A 20,302-nucleotide genomic window follows, 5' to 3' on the forward strand; every position below is an offset into this window, starting at 1 on the left:
AGTGTCACATTAAACACATTCAGGGCATAAGGACACTTGGTTGCTGAAGTACAGAAAAAAAGCAAAGATGAAAGGTTTAAAACCCGAGATGGCAAACGGAGTAACTGGCAAAAATAAAATTTTCTTCAGCATATTCCAGCAGTACGAAAACCGTTTACCCAACCGGAAGGAAGGTCCTCCTTCTCAAACGTCGTAGACTTTTATAAAATGTGGCAAAATAGGCCATTGCCATAATGCAACGCTAACGTAGTGACAAAATGTCAGCACGTTTACAGCGCAAAAAAGTAGTACGTTTAAATCTGACAACGACACTGTCAGATTATTCATGCCGCTAGGCTGATGGGACATCCGAACAAGTTTGAACCAAATTTCGGGGCAAGAACGTTGGACTCTGCCATGCAAAATTGCGATCGTCTGGAAAGTGGCCTCATTATGTTTTGGGAATCAATGTCTAATACAGTGTGGCTCATGAAGAACAACATGAAATTAGTGTACGGATATTTTTATTTAACCATTCTACTTTATATTATTCAATCGGAATCGAGCCAAGGGAATCGAGTGCACACCTTCAAAATTGTGTGAAGTATACATCGAGTTCTATACTTTTGTAATGGAGACTTTCAAAGCGTCGACTTTGGGGTGAGCTTCTTCGCAGACTTTTGCTTGAACAATCACCCATTCGGAGTAATCGAGGGGATTCAAGTCTGGGCTCCTAGAAGACCTACCATCGTTAGGTCGCTAAAGCCTTGATATCCTCCAGTAACTCTTGCGTCCTTTTTGAGGTATGCTCCGTCTAGTTGAAAAACGACTTTCTGGTCAGTTCTCTCTGAGTTCTCTGAAGAACTCCTCTATCAGAATACCCACAAAGAAAACGAAATTCATCTTCAATCCAGCTTTGATAAAAACTGGAGTCATCGTTCAAGCCATAGAGCTTTAACCTGGTCCGTTATTACTTGACATTCTACTCGCATCGTGGACTTTCAATTTAAGTCATCTTTGACCAACTGCTTTATTGAAGTTGCGGAGATATTGGCATCTTCCATCAATTGTTGGATAGATCGTGCAGGATTTCTTTCTTTCACGGATGTATCCTTGAATCCTTGGGTATCCTTCAATTGCGAACCGACCGCGGACGTCCAGGCTTTCTAAGCGTCGTCATCGAAGAGGATATATTTAATGTGGTATAAAGTGGTCAGATGGAACCCCACAACCGCGTTGAGCAATTGAAATACAACTTCCTTGACTTCAACTAACTTGAATCCAAGAGATCACATACATATCTGATGTACGTGCAAATATTGCGTCTATATATAGCTAGACATAAACTTCAAGAACTTTCCCAATTTTTGGTCGCAAGAAGTTATTTAACCAAATATACTATTATTACATATTCAGAGTTTTCTATAGACTTGGCCCGTTGGCTTCTGAAGGGTCTCTGTCCGCAGTACAAGACATACTCGTTAGAAACTGTAGCAAAGAATTGGATTCTTCGTCGTGATAAGATGCTAGAAAGTAATCAATTTGCTACCCTCCACAACCATGTCGATGGTACGACAGAGGAATTCCAACCAATTATTTTATCAATTTTCACTGGAACTATCGCTAGGGGGTAAGACCCACACGCACACATGTGAGCGCCACTGATACACTTATTGAGAAGGTCAGCGTACCGGTAGAGTTTGCCACTTTTTTGCCAACACTAGAAAAACCTTGACAATCGAATCGACTTCCACACGCACAAGTTCCGGTTAGATTGATAGGTGTAGGCCTGATGCTACGGGAGGTGAGATACATTCTATGCGATAGTGTGCCTATCTGTGTTTCGTAACTTGGAAGTTCCTTGTGTTCTTCCAACGGTTCCACACGTTCGATATCTGTAGATGCGATAATGATCTTTTAGATCGTTCGGTCCGTTGGGACGTGGGACGCACACACGCGCGGGAAGTTTCAATTTCGCGAAAATCAAGCATCTTATCATGCGGAAAGATGTTCAAATTGTCCTGCAACAACACCGGTGTGTTTGCCTTGAAGAGCCGCAGCACGGTGGTAATGCTTTATATAAAAGACCTTACCAGATCGATAGCAAGACATCAGTTTTCGTCGGCCATTGTACGACGATCTACCCAAGCGGACCCTCTACTAGCTGGCGCGGAAACAACCAACAAGTGCTCGTAAATGAGAAGTTTACTCGTGCTGGCTGTCCTCGTGACGGCCTCCCGGGCGTTCTCGGTGATCCAGAGCCCACCATGCTCGGGGACTACGACCTGCTTGGTGAACTGTGTAGTGAACTCGCGCTGTCCAATTTTCAACCCAACCAAGCCCATCCTGCTGCCCGGTCCGACCTGTGATCGTTTCTACAAGTGCGAAAGTGGCCGCGCCTGCGAGACGCTGTGCCCGGGTGGTACCCACTACAACTCTCGCGAGGAGGTCTGCGATTGGCCGCACCGTGCCTGTTGCGATCCGAGGATTGAGTGCCGTCCGGATCCTTGCGGACCTGGTGGAGATTGTACCGTGCCGTCGCCACCGATTTCACCACCGATCGTCATTCCGCCACCACCACCACCGCCACCACCACCGTGCACCGGCGGAACCATCTGCGCCAACAACTGCCCGGTAGACAACCGTTGCCCGTCGTTCGATGGATATAAGCCGACCCTGCTCCCTGGACCGCACTGTGCCGTTTACGCCAAGTGTATCGCTGGACGGGCTTGCCCGATGTCTTGCCCGGCCGGGCTTCACTTTAACTCTGCCAAGCAGATCTGTGACTGGCCGTTCCAGGCTTGCTGCGATCCTAGCGTACCATGCCGCCCGGACCCATGCGGACCATCGGACCCATGTGGAGGCGGTCCCATCTTCCCACCACCGCCACCGCCACCACCGCCACCACCGCCGCCTCCACCACCGCCACCACCGCCACCACCACCACCGCCACCGTGCAGTGGGGGAACTGTCTGCGCCAACACCTGCCCGGTAGATTATCGTTGCCCGTCGTTCGATGGATATAAGCCGACCCTGCTCCCTGGACCGCACTGTGGCGTTTACGCCAAGTGTATCGCTGGACGGGCCTGCCCGATGCATTGCCCGGCCGGGCTCCACTTTAACTCTGCCAAGCAGATCTGCGATTGGCCGTTCCAGGCTTGCTGCGATCCTAGCGTACCATGCCGCCCGGACCCATGCGGACCATCGGACCCATGCGGAGGTCCCATCCACCCACCACCGCCACCGCCACCACCGCCACCACCGCCGCCTCCACCACCGCCACCACCACCACCGCCACCGTGCAGTGGGGGAACTGTCTGCGCCAACACCTGCCCGGTAGATCACCGTTGCCCGTCGTTCGATGGACCGAAACCGACCCTGCTCCCTGGACAGCACTGTGGCGTTTACGCCAAGTGTATCGCTGGACGGGCCTGCCCGATGTCCTGCCCGGCCGGACTGCATTTCAACAACGCCAAACAGATCTGCGACTGGCCGTTCCAGGCTTGCTGCGATCCTAGCGTACAATGCCGTCCCGATCCATGCCCACCAGGCGCGTTCGGCTGTGGTCAGAACAACTTCAACAACAACAACAACAACAACAACAACAACTGGATGTGGGGTTAAGCTGCAGTACATAAGAGGGACAGAGCTCAGTGAAACGAAAAGCGGTAACGATCTCGGCGATCGGCACAACACCCGCGCTTTCGCTTCCATCAGGCTATACCACTAAGTTATGGGTCAGTTTGCAATGTAGCCTTGTAACATGATGGCATTATCAGACGAAGGTGGTTAATTATAATACAAAGAACACGAGCCCCGAGAATATACGAGCACATCTAACAATTACAGCAGATTGTCCTGTCCTGAGCGTTTTCTGAATGCCAAACTTGTCCGAAACTTAAACGCATAACCGTGGCAAACCATTCAATAAATTTGAGGAGAGGGTAATACCAACCAACGGCAATAGTTGATTGGCAGGCAAGGGGGAACTGATGGCTGGTTGTCGATGTGGTTCAACATCATTGCTGTTTTTCGATATTGACAACGATGATTACTGACAGTTAAAAATACATTAAAGATAATTGAGTACAAAAAAAACGATATCTTTAGCGAGATATCGTATCACTTCGCGATAAACAAAAATGTTAAGTACTTCTGGACATCTTACAGACGTCCAGTATCAGGTGGTTCCAGAAGTGATGATACTTGCTACCTCAAAATCAATACATCAAAAGGGAGCATCATTGCAATTAATTTGGACCATTTCCAAAATTATTCAACAGTGCACCAAATATACACACAAATTGACCTCATTGGTTAAAAATATCCCGGCAAATGGAGGAGAGCACAAATATGCACAAATCCTTTCGACTATCAAGAGTTCTTATCACAATATGGCTTTATCTATTTCGTTAAGCATCTTTATCGGTTCATGTCTTGCTGGCTACGCCGAGTTACGCCCTACTTTCGTGAGATTACGGATTGCTGCACAACCCGGCCTAAACTCTACTTCCGTTCGATACCATTGCAAATAGACCAAAAGATAAGATTTCTGTTGCAGGCTATTTTTTACGAGATAAAGACGGTTGTTGTGTCAATGTTTCATGGTAGAATAGCGATAGCGGAATAGGAGATACGCGTTGAAAATACAGACAACATACCTTAGGGCTAGTGATGGGAACTCCGGAGTGGATTCAAGAAACCATTCTTGAATAAAATTCGGAATCGATTCCGGATTACTGCTGAATTACTCCGGAGCTAACTTCAAATTTGACTCCGGAATCCACTCCGGATCAGAGTCCCGAATGCTCTGGAGTTAACACCTGGAGTCGAGTGGAGTACTCAACGCGGAAATTAACTCCGGATCACCGGATATATTCAACAGTATTCCACGGGTTTTCAAACAGTTTCTAACTTAGTTTTGCATAAGATTCCTAGTAGAATTCCTCGGATTGTGCAACATTCCACACATTGACTTTTGTGCAGCTTTCCAAGGAATTCTCCACAAGTTATTGAATGAATTTATTACTGCAGAATTACAAGAATAGTATTTTGGGCTTCCTCAAGGTTTCTATAAGCTTTCCATTGGTAATTCAGCACTATTCTTTGGTGAGTTCATCAGTGTTTTTGACAATCCTCTGTTGATGTTGTCCTCAGTTTTATTGGAGAATTGTTTTTATTACAAAGTGTAAGCTTAGGTTTTCATGGGTAACGGAGGATTTTTCTTGCAGGTTCTTAAGGTTCTTATTCTATTGTTGGAGTTCCCCCGCAAAAATCACGGAATAGATCCGGAGCTGACTTCAGAACGTGCCGGACTACCTCCGGATGGACTCCGGAGATAATTGGCTTGTATCCAACTCCAGTTTGGGCAAACATTGCAATGAGCTTTTAGGAAAAGAAATGGAACATTTTCCCTCAGAATATGGTCAAGTCGATCTCAAACTATCTCGCGGATACAATATCTCATATACAATTAGAAAATATTACGCTACGAACACGTGCTTGCTTACGCTTATAATCACTGTACTGCCCTTGCAGTTTGTCAGAGCATGAAGTTGCCCCTAATGATGTCGCTCTTACCATGTCACACGGAGAAGCCACTCTAGTTCCGTCGCCATAAATGCCGGATTCAAGGCATTACCATTTTCCGTGTCACCAACCAAGTGACTGATGGAAACGTCAAACAGCACAACCGAGGGTCCCAGAATTGGAGGTTTGTTGGAGTTCCAGGTCGGGTAACTTCCGGTCGAACACAGTGTGTATTGGTGTATGTGCGCGTGTGCGCGTGTGTGTGTGTGGAAATGTTTGTTGGTTTCGATTTCACATCACACCGTGTTGACCAACTATTCGCTGGTGAATGACCTACACAGCCCTTCTGGAGGGGAGTTGTACTTTGCTCACCCTTTGCAGTCCCAGTGGGCAAACTTGTATGCGATCCCGCCGTTTCCCCTGGTTTCACTCCCGCGATAACCCACAAGCGCGTACTTCCCTCCAAGATTTGTGTACGCTGATTCATGCTGTCTTTTTCACACGTACCGCGCTGATCGTGCCTCCTCTTTCTGACACCACAGCATACCGCTTTTCTTTGCGCTTCTATGCTTCTCACATAGCCAACCGCTATACGTGTGTGTGTGACGAGTTGGCACACGGCAAAGGATTCCATTCCGCAGTGTCATTTGTTGAAATGTTGTCATGTGATGTGCTGTGAATTTATTTCCGGACCTATCACAGTAGGTGAGTGCTATTATAATTATACACGATCAATCGTAGCTAATATATTTCAAGATATCTCCATTTTTTAATTAAACAGCAAATCATCGGACCGTGTAAACGACGGCGTTGGATTGATACACCAAATGTGCAGTTTTGTTTTGCATCCCTACAACCTTGAAGATTGAGACATTTTGAGAGTAAACAGGATGGTGACATCATTCATAATTCACCATCAGTGAAATGAGCAGCATTATCATCGGTTCATCATTAAAGTGTGAAGCGGTAATGAAGTTAATGAGTGCGCGGAAGGATCTGTCGTTGTCATCAAACCAAACGAGAGGATTGGAAAGTTCCTTGTAAAGCAGTATGGGAACAACATTCATCTTCAGTTTGCGACGGTCCGGTGATCAATTCATCTATGCAACATGCAGCATAATTGAAGGTATTAATAGTTAAAAATATTAAGTGCTATCATTTTAAAAAATAATCAATAAAATGTGCGATTAATTATGCATTAAACCGAAACTTTCTTGCGAGTCACTTTTCAATCCATCCGAAAGCACGGCTAGGGTAATGCGCATGTAGTAGTGAGAAGCACGACAGCAGCGGCGCAACACACGCACACTATGACAGCGCTTGGATGCAAGTGGGTCATTTAAAACTCTTATAATTGTCCCCAAGTAGACCCTTAATTGACCCTGTTGTTTTTGTATGGGATTGCATACAATTTTGCCCACTGGGAGTACAGCCTCTAAAAAGCCTGTGCCCAGACGCCCACACAACATTTGCCGCATTCAGAAGGGAAAAATGTTGTCGCACAAAACACAACCCCAAACCGTCCGGAACTGTGCATGGCAAGGTTTCGTTTTACTTTGTTTATACGCTGCGCATTCTACCATTTCTTTTACCTGCCCGCCAACATAAATTCCAACCCACCAATACTCGGGGACACCACACCATCGATGCGCATAATCGGGTTTGTTTTGTTTTGTTTTGTTTTTTTTTTTGGTGCAAATGCAAGGCGCGTTTCTGTAGTTGAACAACAGCAGCAAACGTTCAGTGCGAGTTTGCTAAACTTTGCCACCAGCGTTCTCTAATGCGCTGGTCGTCGGTGCCTCCAATCAAGTTCTTTTGCCGGAATCACCGGAATCGCCGGACACGTTGGCAGTTGGAGGGAATTATTAAACAAGTTCTTCTGCCGATGCCAGCAACATTATTGCCTTCATGCCGCGTCGAGTACCAACCACACAACGCAACCGAGAGATGTTGCGATTTCATGGCAGGCACACCTTGCCCTCGTTTACGGGGGCGCGCACACACTGAGCTGTGCGTTTAGACGGATTGTGATGCTGCTAGGCGACGGCGTTGCTATAGTAGTGGTGATGCTGTCAACAATCTCGCCGATGCAACGGAGATGTGTGAGTGATCGGAGCAACAACGGCAACATAAGCACGCTGCAAAGCTCGCGAAACGCGACTCGAGGTAGCTAGCGTATACGCGGCCGCCTGTCGGTGGTGTAACGGACAAAAGGCCGCAGAGTGTGTGTGTTTTTTTTGTCGCAAGTACATCCCTCTGCGCCCACATACCCAACTGCCCTTTCTACCCCTGCCCTAACCCAACTGAATCAGGTTATTACAGGTGCTTGCCAAGCTGTGTGTCTGTATTTGCATTCCATCCCTTCTATCGTTCTGCTTTTATCGTACATTTTCCGTGCATATTATGGGGAGACATAGAGAGACAGAAAAAAAAACACACACAGCTTCACGGTAGATGTGTTAAAGAAGTACACAAGTGCTAAAGCAAACCAATTTGTTCGTAAAGCATGTCCACGTACGAAGCTCTAGGTGGTTTCAGTTTTTCATAATATATCCAAAGTATTTAACACTCTAAAATTGACACCACGCAACTGAACTCCACGTGCATGACGTTGCATTTTGCGTCGCAATGTGCATCGCTCATTGACGATGCATATCCGATTATGACAGCATAGAAAACATCGTGATTTAATCGTTTTTTCCGCATGCTTTAACTTTATTGCCTTTATATATCTGAGCTAATTTCCTAGATTTTTCCTCAATTCGTTGTCGTTTACTTAGTATAGTCGCTTATATAGACGTATAGTCGCAAGGAAATCCAAGGTCATACGATATATCTTCAATTCTTACTCAAGCACGAAGGTCATTATATGCGCTTCTATTTTAACTAAAATATTTCGCTTCTCACACCTGTGACTTTTTTTAATTTATTAAACACAAATATTTAATTTTTGTGAAGATTTTTTAAGTAGTTATGAGAAGTTGAAGTTGGGTCGATAAATCAGATGCGATCCAAGCTTAAAAAATCTTATTTAAACTAATATTTTGTTAACGCTTGTATCGCGATCAACGTGGAGATCAACAATGATCATTTGATCCTATCCGATACAGGTCTAATGGAGATTTAGAGGATTCGATCCCAAATGTTCGAGCATTTCTCACTACAACATTCATTCTAGCATTCTAGTAATTAGAATGAACTGCAATAATACGTCTAGTTTAATCCTTCATTACCTCAAATCTTTACTATAACTTAATTATTCTTAACCGAGAAAATACGATGCAGAATCTGAATTTCTACTCACCCATAATTCTTTGCCCCATGTCGTGCCACTTTCGATCTCCTGAGCCGCCATGGTTACTTCGATTGTCACCTTCCTCCTTGGATTGTTCACAGTAATAACCGTACTTTGGCGAACACAATCGATTAGACACCTGGAATTCTTTTACCGGTGCAATTCTTCAATCCAATGTAAATATTGGACACACAAATCGGTTGCCGTATTCGTATTTGTGTGTGTGTGAGTGTGTTTTCGGATACCCACTAGCAAACTATTATTCGGAACTGATTGATTTCCTCCGGAAACAATCACAACTGATCCGGTGACAACAACAGGAAAAAAAACCCACAACTCACTCGCTGGAAGTAACTCTTTTTTACACCACACAATTATGATAAACGATAAACAATGCACCACACAACACGCACACTTCCTACACCTCGTACGCCTTCAGGAAGCGCAGCTTCCCTTCAACAAAACCCAGCACTTTATTGTGCCCAGACCAGTTGCGCTGGATAATGGGCCCTCTTTTCTTTTTTGCTCCTTTCAACTTTCTTATCACATGCACTTAATATTCACATAGGGACCAAACACACACGACACATGCACACAAAAACTCACGACGCACCGCACCCCGAGGTGCCTCGAAAACCGGAAAGGGAGCAAAGTACTCCGTGATAAGGTGTGATTGCTATTGAGGAGCTGCAAGGGAAGAGACATTGGAAAATGTAAAAAATTAGTACCCTGTCATCTCAACAAAATGCTCCAACTTTGGTCAGAAGGCTTATCAGCCGCACAGAGGGCTATTGAAGGCAGAGCGATGAGATATCACTGCGCAATGGGAATTCTCTGTCATATTGTCCGAAATATTGCACTGTAAGCACAGGTTGCCATAGTTACGATAATGCAGAATGAGACTAATGTTCTTATGTCTGGATATTGCATTCAAATGACACGCTTATATTGATTATAATTGAAAATTGTTGACATCATTTACTCAACACGCATACATCTAAACATGCACACAAATGCAGTCAATCTGTGATGCCGCAGGTATGTTTTTCTATGGACAGATATTGATGACGTTTTACTGTTCAGTTTATGCTTCCATTACTAGGATATTCGTGGAATTTTTCAATGTGCATTACAGCAATTTGAAGTAAATATGTATTTCGAATACGAAGGACGATTCGTCCTTCCCAACATTACACGGCCACACACATTAACGTACACCACACTGTAGCAAAAAGGCCCTATGTACCGTTTTTAACACAATTTTTACGTCGAAATTGTACGTGATCCTCTACATCCGTACACTCGTTTACTATCTTATTATTTCCGTTTGTCTTAAATCACACTTTTTCTGCCGTTGATTCATATACTGCAATTCCTATGACATGATTCATCTACTGGTACGGCGAATCAGTCGATCCGAACAAGTGAGCAAGTGTTTACACACCGTTGATAATACACCAGCGTAGATTGCAATCGTGACAAAGGTAAAAACATTTAGAAACGCGTTGATAACGAGCCCTTTGCAGGCCGCGGCTGTCCTATCTGCTGCTAGGCACACTTACGCACACACCAACACTTGTGGACACACCCGTGGAAACACACGCTCGACTTGTTGATAAAAAGTTGACTATTAATAAGTTTCACTGTTAAAAATGCGAGTTTAGCATCACTGCTGGTGGTGGAGGAGATACTTGAGAAACGGTATTTGCTTATAGGAAAAACATCATATAAATATGAAACACGTATGCACACACGCGCGCACACAGCCAGCCAAGGAGAACGGCAAACAAACGCCCGCAACCTAACGACGGCACACTGTTCCAACTTTCAAACCCGCTTTGTTCACGAAATTACGATAGAAATCTGCACAATAACCGAGTGTACGCACTGGGATAAGCATTCCCCAAGTAGAATTATTAGGTATTTACCCAGTTGTACGATGAAATGGTTGGATATTGGCTTAAAATTCACGGAGCGCAGACGACGCACATCCACACGGTTTAAGGTTCGCGAAGTTTTTGAAAAGTGTGTGTGTGACTCTTTTTCATCCATCGGTTCGACTTCTTCTTCTTTTGCTTTTTCCCCATCATCCCTGCTTCACCAAAGTTATCCATAAACATTATTCAAACCTAGAAAGAGAAACTACGCGTCGTTTACTATTGCTGCCTCATTTTCGCACCATGTTTGTACTCTTTTCGCCGTGCATGAAGCAACAACCCAGAAAGAGAAACAACCATTGACCGTAAGTGTGTGTGCGTGTGGGAGAAATAGTCAAAGCTCCTCGAAAGTCAGGGGTTTCGAAATTCGGAACAATTCGAAGATGCGTGTTCGAACCACGGCATTCGAACAATGCCCATTCCTGGGAAAACTGAAATCTTTCTCTTATTTCATTTACAACAGCGTTGATGTGCTTCAAATAATGTGATTTTGTACAAATTATATTGATAATATTAATAAAATTACATAAATTTCGATCAATTGCCATTGTGTGTGCAATTCGCAGCAAAGATCTCGACTCGGTGGCGTAACCCTAAGCTTGACAGCGGTAAACCTTCAAATGGCAGGTAAAATAAATAAATAAATATTTGGTGATCATTGCTCTGCCGGTAAAATTGGTGGTTTCACGTTCCAAAATTTCCTATAATCCCATGGCAACATCGTCTGTGTGTTAATATTGCTCCAAATGACCGACGCATCTGAAGAGACAATTGCCCACGAGCAATTGGATCAGCATAGCACTCGACCACAATTCGGCAATCGGTTTCTTTCCGCCAACGATGATGTCTTCCAGCACAATGCTTGGTAGGATATTGGTTAGCCCCTTCATTCATTTCCGGTCGGTTCCATTTGCCACGTACAATGCCTTATTTCGTTACAAGTGTGATTACGAATACACACGACATCGCAAAAAACCTGCCGGCGGAGGATCACGTTTTCTGCGCGATCCTTCCCAGGTGTTCAGTTTCAATTCGTGGTTCGTTTTGCAGAGTGCTCGGCGATATGATTTCTTATTGAAATTTTCTTTACCACCCTCCCTAGGGACAACGTGGAATGGGACGAGGAGCAGGAAAATGCAGCTCTGGAAGGGGTGAAGAAAAACTCATCTGTAAAGATGTCAGAAGAAGAGGTGATTCGTCTAGAGACAGAAGCTGATCAAAACTGGGATCGATTTTATGGCATACATCAGAACCGTTTCTTCAAAGATAGACATTGGCTGTTTACGGAGTTTCCAGAATTGGCACCATTCAAACATACGGCCAATGTTCCCGAACGAGTGCTACCGGATGGAGAAACCGTTAAAAAGATGGAAGGGTTCGCCACACAAACTAATCCACAACGGAGAACGATTTTTGAAATCGGTTGCGGTGTGGGAAACACCGTGTTTCCGATTCTAAACTACAGCAACGAAGAGAATTTGATGATTTACGCAAGCGATTTCTCACGCCAAGCCATCGACATTATGTGTAAGAGTCCCGAGTACGACACGAAACGGTGTCAAGCGTTTGTACTGGATGCAACGGCCGACAAATGGGATGTCCCGTTCGAGGAGAATAGTATCGATATTGTGGTGCTGATATTTGTCCTATCTGCCATTGATCCGGAACGGTAAGCGTTGAATCATTTACGAATTAAGTTAAAATGTTCAATAAAAAGATTTTGGTTTCCCATCTTTCAGAATGCAACACGTGGTAAATCAAGTCACTCGCTACCTCAAGCCGGGTGGACTGGTAATGTTGCGCGATTACGGCCGCTACGATCTTGCCCAGCTGAGGTTTAAACCGGGCAAATGCGTTAAGGAAAATTTTTACGTTCGCGGCGATGGTACGCTGGTTTACTTCTTTACCCAAGACGATTTGCGAAGGCTTTTCACGAACGCTGGCTTAATCGAGGAACAAAACATAGTCGACCGGCGGTTACAGGTAAATCGTGGCAAGATGATTAAGATGTACCGTGTGTGGGTACAAGTCAAATTTCGCAAACCTGTAGATTAACAAACAATCAACCACGACCAGTGCTGCATTTGATACGTCGAATTTTGTTTATTGGTGGGTCATTAAATGCTAAATACAGGTATGTTTACATATGTTGAGATGATAAAGTCGTGCGCTTGTTATCAGTTGTATGCCGTGCTGTACGGCTATTCTTCTACGTTCATGTTTTCATTGTACAGTTGGATGAAATCCGCAAAGCTGTCTGCGTAATAATTCGGCAGCTGGTCAGCGTCGTCCTGGGTTAGTAAAGCATCCTTCGGGGTCCCACCACTCAGCATGAGCAGCTTTTGGAAACCGCACCGCGTGCCGAATCCCATGTCTTGTGGCATCCTAAAGAAGAGAGTAGCGAATAAGTTTGAATTAGTCCATCAGGTTATTGGTATTTTGTTTATCATTTTCTAGCACACTCCCGGAAATTAAATTGAGAGTGACGCTCCGCGACGTTTCTTTACGGAGTATTATCAGTGATTGATTAGATCACGCATACAACCGTTTGAAGTGACGATTGACGGTTGTTATCAAATTGCCCAACCATCTCCAAAAAATTAGCTTATGTTGGTGTTAGAGCAGTACTTACATGTCACCAACAAACAGAACGCGTTTCGGATCAGTAATCTGGAACTGCTTTAAGACCACCTGTGCCAGTGCCTTTCCCGGTTTGCCAAGAATGAGTGCTTTCCGCCCAGTCGAACGCTCCAGGATATCGATAAAGTATCCCGGTCCTATCACATCCATGCTGGAATCGAGCGGTATAATGTAATCGGTTGCACCGGCAATGAACACACAGTTCGGATCACGCTCCAGATAACACTTTGCCTTCATCAGGTTCTGCAGCGAAAGGTTCACATCGATATCGATCACCACGGCACCGACCTTTGGACCGCGCTGCTCAAAGTAATCCGTGTACACGCGCACCTGGTTCGCCTCGCGAGTATCCGGGAAACGTTCCTTAGGCTAGAAACAATGCGAAAAGGAACATTTAATTCACTTAATGTAGATTAGCCACAGGACTATCGTTCGATTGGAATCTACTTACTCCATCCAGAACTTTAAAGCCTGCCCTCCGTAGATAATCCTTGAACACTTCGGTCCCGATGCAGTAGACAGCATCCCGCATATGGATCGATTTCAGATAATGAACCGTGGTCAGGGCTGGATGAACTATTTCCTCCTCGAGTGCGTCAATGCCGAGCGAGTGAAACTTTTTCTGATACTCCTCCATCGTACGCATGCCATTGTTGGAGATGAAGGCCAGCTTCTTCCCATCGGCACGCAGCAGCTGCAGCGCTTTGTCCACCCCGGGTATGGGACCGGTAAAGTTCCACAGCACACCATCACAATCCGACATGAGCGTGTCGAACGAGTTGAGAAAGATTCGACGCGCCTCCTTCGTCAGCTGCAGGATGTGCTTCATGTCTGTCTTTGATTGTTCTGCCATTTTTATTCGATAGTAAATCGTCCTATTCCGCTATACAAAAAAAAAAGTAACACCTGCAAGTAAAAGCATTCACGATAGAGAATCTAGCATACTTTGCATTCGAAGGAAGCTTTGAAAAGCAATGTGGTGTGTCCTTACTGTAAACAGCAGTCGAAAGGTTAGTAAAAATAATTAAACAATAAAAGTGCGTGCCTGCACGAATTTATCCGCAAAACTGCACACCAAACGCAAACACAGAATAGAAACCATACAAAATGGCTTCCAAAAGGTAAATGATTCGTAATCTTCCCGCACACGATCATGAGATCGTTTGACGTGATGTGCGTAAATTACATCTAGATAAGATTAGTTTCGTTAAGTTTGAATTGAAATTGAAAGAATCTTAATTTTGTTACTTAATTACTATCCTTTTTTAAAAAAACAATAAAATTTACTGCAAGTTGGATTACTTTTCGTAATTATATTATCGAAGTGAAAAACTTTCGTAAGTTTTTATCGATTTTCAACGATTTTAACCTTTCTGTCCTTCAGTCCTGAGCGGCAAACGCTGCCGGCTTATGTAATGATGCAATATCGCGATACAAACAATAATCCTTCATATATTCAACACGCATTCACGGAATGAGTCAAACACGTTTACCGCTAGTGCATTCTAGAGTATAGGAACAAATATTGTACTCCACAGTCTAGTTTACTTTGAACAGTTTCACATAAACAATTAAACTGTCACTAAGATAAAACCCTTTCATTCCACTTATCACTGCACTCGATTGACGCTGTTGCACGTTGCACGGACGATGTTGCACCAGATGACGCTGCAATTGTGCAATCCCGCGTATAAATCTCACCTGCTTGGATGAGGACAAAAGAGCAACTATCGCTGGAACTCTGTAGTGCGGGAGTAAAATCACTGCTGGACTAACTGTGCCAACCATCAACCGTCCTGGAGCGTACGCAGACACCATCTGAGACATCGCCGTCCGTCTGGAGGGAGGTTGACCTGATGCTCAGCATTTGTTTGGGTGATTTAGTGGTCGAACAGCGCGGCAAATGATGGGCTGGGATGCCAAGACACCGGCCGGCCGAAGATCGGACGACTGACGACGAAGGCGACGTCGCTGTGACCTTCGGTTCACGTGGAAAGTCGTACTGTTGCTGCGCATGTCCTGGTGTAATGCCGGCCAAATAACGAGAAAATGCAGCGAAATGCTGGAGTCGCTAAACGATGATTACTATTATTGCTATTGAGCAAGTAAATGGAAAACAAGATCATCTAAGAAACAGTACAGGCAAATGGAGGATTTCCTCGCAGCAACAAACGTTTGCAATATCTCGTTGGATGCCATATTACGGCATACGGAAAGCAGTGACCGATGACTGGCGGCTCACGTCCAAACACATCCATTCCATTGCCATGACGGGTACTACCACCACACGGAAGCTGAACCATGCCGACCACGACGTGACGGAGGCTCGATTGATGATGGACACTATCATTGATGCGCAATCAGGCTCAATTGCTGTGTCAATTGAATTTCGCGCTCCCGGAACGCGCTCTCCCCCTTTCCATTAGCCGGACGGGTGGACCCGTGGGACCAGCAGGGTCTGTTTCTATGTTGCTCCTGTTGTTGGACACTGTTCCTTGCGGGGGCTTGTTTAAAAATAACGCCCGTTATTGGTCGAGTGATTTGTTTGTTTTTTTTTTGTAGAAACAGTTTGTTGTTACCAGTGATCAATTTGTGTACATAGCTCCACTAGCTTCCGAGAGTCTTGTGTTTAATCCTTGAGGATGCATCCTTGAGAAGGAGTAAAAAATGATCTAAAAACTCAACTATATTCTTTAGACTGCATTGTTGCTAAATGATGCATGAATTATGAGCGTATAATCAACCTGTTGTATGCTAATGTACGCATCGCTCATTGTACTGCCATTATTATCTCGTCCAACCTTGCACGTCATATAGGCAAGTTCGTCATTCAAACAGCTGCTCAAATGCAGTGCCGTCACACGCCTGGTATCTTGTATCATTGCTGCCACCCGTTTCAGCTGTATCAACAGCAGCGTAAAGACAAAAGAACAAAGCATACGCCTTCAATACTTAAAAAAACGTTTTAAAACTGTTGAAGTTAGTAGCCGTAGTTCAATACGAGCAACACGTGCTGTGTGTTTTAAAATATCAGTAGCAGTCGACTAAAGGAGCCGTTGCTTTGTAGACTACTTGCAGTCAAGGTGCATAGCTGCAGTGTAGGGTGTGTGCGTGCGTATAGAACAATCCGACGAATAAGTGAAAAAGTATTTTCACTTCAAATATTTTATTTTTACATTTTATAACCACATTAAACTGTGTAAAAGCGTGACAACCAGATGAATTTGAAGAAAGGTTTTAAGTTGATTGAGTGTGTAACTCACCAACGGGTAGTCATGGCAACTAGTCGAGTAACCCTGCATATTCCACGAAGCATTTATGTCGACTTTTCTTTTGCTTGCTCTCTCTCTTTCTACGTAATTCAATCGTCTAAAAGCTCATGAATTTTCCATAAAACTTTACTTGTTAATATTTTAGAGAATATTTTAGCGCAACTAAAAATGGGGGAAAAATTAATGTTCTCTCCCTTTCTGTTTTAATGTATTATTTTCAAAAAAATCTGTTGTGGGTTTTGGGGCCTTCGTTCACTGCCCAGACTGCAGGTTTTAAATGTATGGCTTCTTTGCCGTGCAGATCAGATTCAATTCCAAGACTACGGCAAATGTATTACATTTACGCGGCACTACAAAAGTGCCCAAATGTATGGAAAGTTTTTTTTTAAGCTTTAACTAATATAATAACGTTATACCTTGGTTAAACATTTCTTGTGATAAATGATTTAAATTTGGCTGGCACAATGTTCACGACACACGCGTGTATGTGCTCAACACCGGCACTCACATTTATGCGTCACTGTGATCTTTTTGTAAATGTGCGTGTGTTTGCTTATGTTTCACGTCGCTGCATGAGGGAGGGTTGCGATAGCGCAGCAGCTTAAATCACTTTACTGACTAACCTTGTCACAGTAAGACATCGTGTTCCGCTGTCTTAGTGAATCGCACGAAAAACGTGCATTTTTCCTCCATTTTCTCAGTGATTTTCAACGCGCCAATATAAAACTAAAGCTAAAGCAAGCGAAAACAACATACAAAAACACTCCTGGCTGTTACAAATGTAGTCCCACGGGGTGTATCCGTAGTTTCTATTACTTTACGGCTTACGTTACTTTTTGTCTGTGTCTCCGAAACCTTCGCCAGTCGGTTGCAGTGTGTGCCCATCGTGCGTTCGTTCGTGTCGAGGTTATCGAGGCGAAAGTTGCATGAAGTATTTCCTGTGTGTGTGCCGTGAAGTAACCCTGCAACCCCCAACTTCTCGATATTTGCTACGTGTGTTGCCGTGTTTGCATAACCGATCCATCCAACATCCAGGAGCCTTTTGCTAACCATCCAACACACCACCGGTGACCTCGTCGGCGAAGAAAGTGAGCAAAGGTATCTGGGAGAAAGTGGTTCCCTGTGCTTGGCTTGATTGAGAGTCGAGTCCAACGATTTCATCATTCGGATTGATCAGCGCAGCTTGATCGTGTCAAGAGCGAAGGTTCGTCTGCAGACTGGTCGATTCACCAGGAAGTGATTTAGTTCAATCGGATCCGCCAGTGCATCCCTTCACACATCTCAGCATAATATCAGTGATCGGTGACCTTAGCGTCAGGAAACTTAACTAATCAACTCGCCTCGTTTTCACGAATCTTCCCAATCTTACCAACGCGCCAGTTGTGTATCTCAATTACACTGGTAAGTATTCATTCGTAAGCTTCTTGAAGTTCGAGAGAACATTAACAAGTTAGAGACTGCATCCATTATTATGTCAACAACTGCATTTACATCTCGAACATTGCAAGGGATGATGAAGATCTTCCTAATAATTGCCTATTCGCCTTTAGACAAGCGATAATGTTGTGTGTGTGTTCGGTTTCTAAACCCCAAATAGTCCGACAGGCGCTGCTTGTAATACCCGTGCGATCACAGCAAGGGAAAATATAATCAACGTGGTTAACACATGTGAAACTTTGAGCGTAACACACGACCACAGACCAAAGACCGGTCGCGACTGCACGCACATTTACTTGCCACGTTTCAATGAAAATCATTCCACTGTGAAACGTGTGGATAGCATAGTCAGAAAACACATGTTGAAAGCGAATTGGACTCTTCAAGGCAATGGGAAAGAATCCTTACAATCTGGCACAAAACGATTACACCTGAATTGGAGCAGTTATTGGAAGTTCTTAAGTGTCCTTACCTGTTCACAAATCGTATCATTGCGATTGGAAAAGAATCGCGTGTATCTTAATAGAGTCTTAATACATTTGACTAATTCTGGAGGGAATTGCAACCGTCCCACGATACACGATTCCACACAAACACATACACGCGGTCACGATAAAAAAACGAGCGTGGCTAAAGTTGTTTAAAATTTTAACAATCAAAGTGTTTCCACTAGAGACCCAAGCCACCCAGGCACATTTCATTCAAGCCCGCATTTGGTCAGTGTTATCAATACGTTGCATTTTCGATCGCTTCATTCGTTACGGGACTCGTAAACGACGGTAGGTTACGACGAAGAAAACAGAACTGATAACGATCTGCCCTTCCAGTGCGGGAATTTTCCAGATTAAAAATGTCGTCACTGAGTAACACTCGCTGTAATTAAGAGAGAGAGAGAAAGCGAGAGAGATACGATTGTGATAAGATTCAATGAGATAGGAAGAATTTTGTACATTATAATTAAAAAATATGTAAAAAAAAACCCATAAATCACATTGTTTATTTGCGTAATTCATAGCGAATTTGTCGTCGTACAAAAATCCTGGTCACGGCACCATATGTTCGCTCATATGGTTACGCGCGGATCGCTTTATTTCTTTAAGATTTTGTCTAGAATTTTTGATAGAATTTAGGAAAATCGTATTGTTTCTTAAGATTTATAGAATGCACGATGTAAACAACCGTGCACCAATCGGTATTAGAAAAGATTCCATTTAATCAAAACAATTTCATGCCCAATCAAACCAATCAAACCCACCACCCGGCGCCATGTTTCGGTATGATCGATCAAGCGCAAAAAACAAAATGTCACCCTTTCCGACTGTTGCACGTCATCGAGTCGATCACGTTGTACCCACGGCCGAATGGCGCCGAATGTTTCGTCAGACTCGGCGGCACGATCATCGCACCTAGTACGACTGTCATGCTAATTGCTTCGCCGACGGGCAGTTTCCATTCCTGAATAATGCATCCATCCTAACCTTCGTGTGGCGGGTGTTAGTCGTACGTTGAAGTTGACGTTTCGGTATGGCTGTCGTGCGCTTAGCGACTCCACCGTTTACTTCCGCCGGAGGTGTCTGAAAGCGGAGCGATACTGAAAGTGATCTTGTCGCAGAAAACACTTATCAGGCTGGAGTCTGCCGTATTAACGCGCCTAATAACTAATGTTATTCAAACTAACAGAGATGCAGTGGAGAAAGTAAAAAGCAGGTGGCCCGTTGGGATGTGTTTCTCAAGGAATAATGTTACTTGACACGTTGTTTGCCACGAGAAGCATCGGATGATGCCGATCGTACAGGAACACGTGGCAAACAAAGTGCCATTAACAGATTGAGATTGATTACAATTGTTAATTCAATTTGGTATTTGGAAGAGTATCGCTACTCAATTCACCATTCCGTATGTGTAATGTGCATGTTGCGGGAATAGATGATCGTTTCCAAACAGTACAATTATGGTTCTGAAAGCGATCACGTTTTGTTTCGTTAGGTCAAGACTCGTATCTCAAAATGAAGCGCCAGCATTTGCTAGAATTTACCTGTGGATATCGAATGCATCTCTATTCGGCACTGTACTCGATCCATTCACAAAGATCCCTCCACCAAATCGGCAAACCAACGTTGCCGAGGAGGAGTGCTCGTGTTTTGGCAAGCGATTGTTCGACCTCGAACCAAACCGCTAAACGCGTGTATGCCGCTATGCCACTCCAACAGGAC

General features: G+C 44.2%; 4 protein-coding genes across 11 annotated transcripts in view; 2 read left to right on the forward strand and 2 right to left on the reverse strand.

Moving 5' to 3' along the window:
• LOC128300720 (formin-binding protein 1-like) overlaps positions 1-9,108 on the reverse strand; it is a 64,121-nt gene extending 55,013 nt beyond the window's left edge. For 2 of the 5 annotated variants that reach the window (XM_053036889.1, XM_053036888.1), the window contains exon 1: positions 8,813-9,106. In XM_053036889.1, coding sequence (XP_052892849.1) covers positions 8,813-8,863 — 51 coding nt within the window. In that variant the 5' untranslated portion in view covers positions 8,864-9,106. Of the gene's footprint in view, positions 1-8,812 lie in introns of all 5 variants that reach the window. The other 3 variants (XM_053036887.1, XM_053036886.1, XM_053036885.1) reach the window with 3 other exon arrangements.
• Positions 2,176-3,603, forward strand: LOC128300722 (WAS/WASL-interacting protein family member 3-like). The gene has a single exon (XM_053036891.1). The coding sequence runs from the start codon at positions 2,176-2,178 to the stop codon at positions 3,601-3,603; it is 1,428 nt and encodes a 475-aa protein (XP_052892851.1).
• Positions 9,109-11,399: 2,291 nt separating the features above from the next.
• LOC128301538 (tRNA N(3)-methylcytidine methyltransferase Mettl2) lies at positions 11,400-12,926 on the forward strand. 4 transcript variants are annotated; one of them, XM_053038085.1, is made up of 4 exons: positions 11,400-11,605; positions 11,843-12,049; positions 12,116-12,409; positions 12,480-12,926. In XM_053038085.1, the coding sequence occupies exons 1-4, from the start codon at positions 11,487-11,489 to the stop codon at positions 12,793-12,795; spliced, it is 936 nt and encodes a 311-aa protein (XP_052894045.1). In that variant the 5' UTR covers positions 11,400-11,486; the 3' UTR covers positions 12,796-12,926. The 4 variants fall into 4 exon arrangements, with proteins under 4 accessions (XP_052894045.1, XP_052894043.1, XP_052894044.1 ...); XM_053038084.1 differs by having other exon boundaries at positions 11,444-11,777; XM_053038083.1 differs by having other exon boundaries at positions 11,843-12,409; positions 12,480-12,923.
• LOC128301539 (uncharacterized) lies at positions 12,817-14,504 on the reverse strand. Its single transcript, XM_053038086.1, has 4 exons — positions 14,372-14,504; positions 13,832-14,286; positions 13,373-13,749; positions 12,817-13,125 (listed from the first exon to the last, which is right to left on the reverse strand). The coding sequence occupies exons 2-4, from the start codon at positions 14,231-14,233 to the stop codon at positions 12,942-12,944; spliced, it is 963 nt and encodes a 320-aa protein (XP_052894046.1). The 5' UTR covers positions 14,234-14,286; positions 14,372-14,504; the 3' UTR covers positions 12,817-12,941.
• Positions 14,505-20,302: the final 5,798 nt, after the last annotated feature.

This window comes from Anopheles moucheti, chromosome 3 (genome assembly GCF_943734755.1).
Source record: "Anopheles moucheti chromosome 3, idAnoMoucSN_F20_07, whole genome shotgun sequence".
Taxonomy (NCBI): Eukaryota; Metazoa; Arthropoda; class Insecta; order Diptera; family Culicidae; genus Anopheles; species Anopheles moucheti.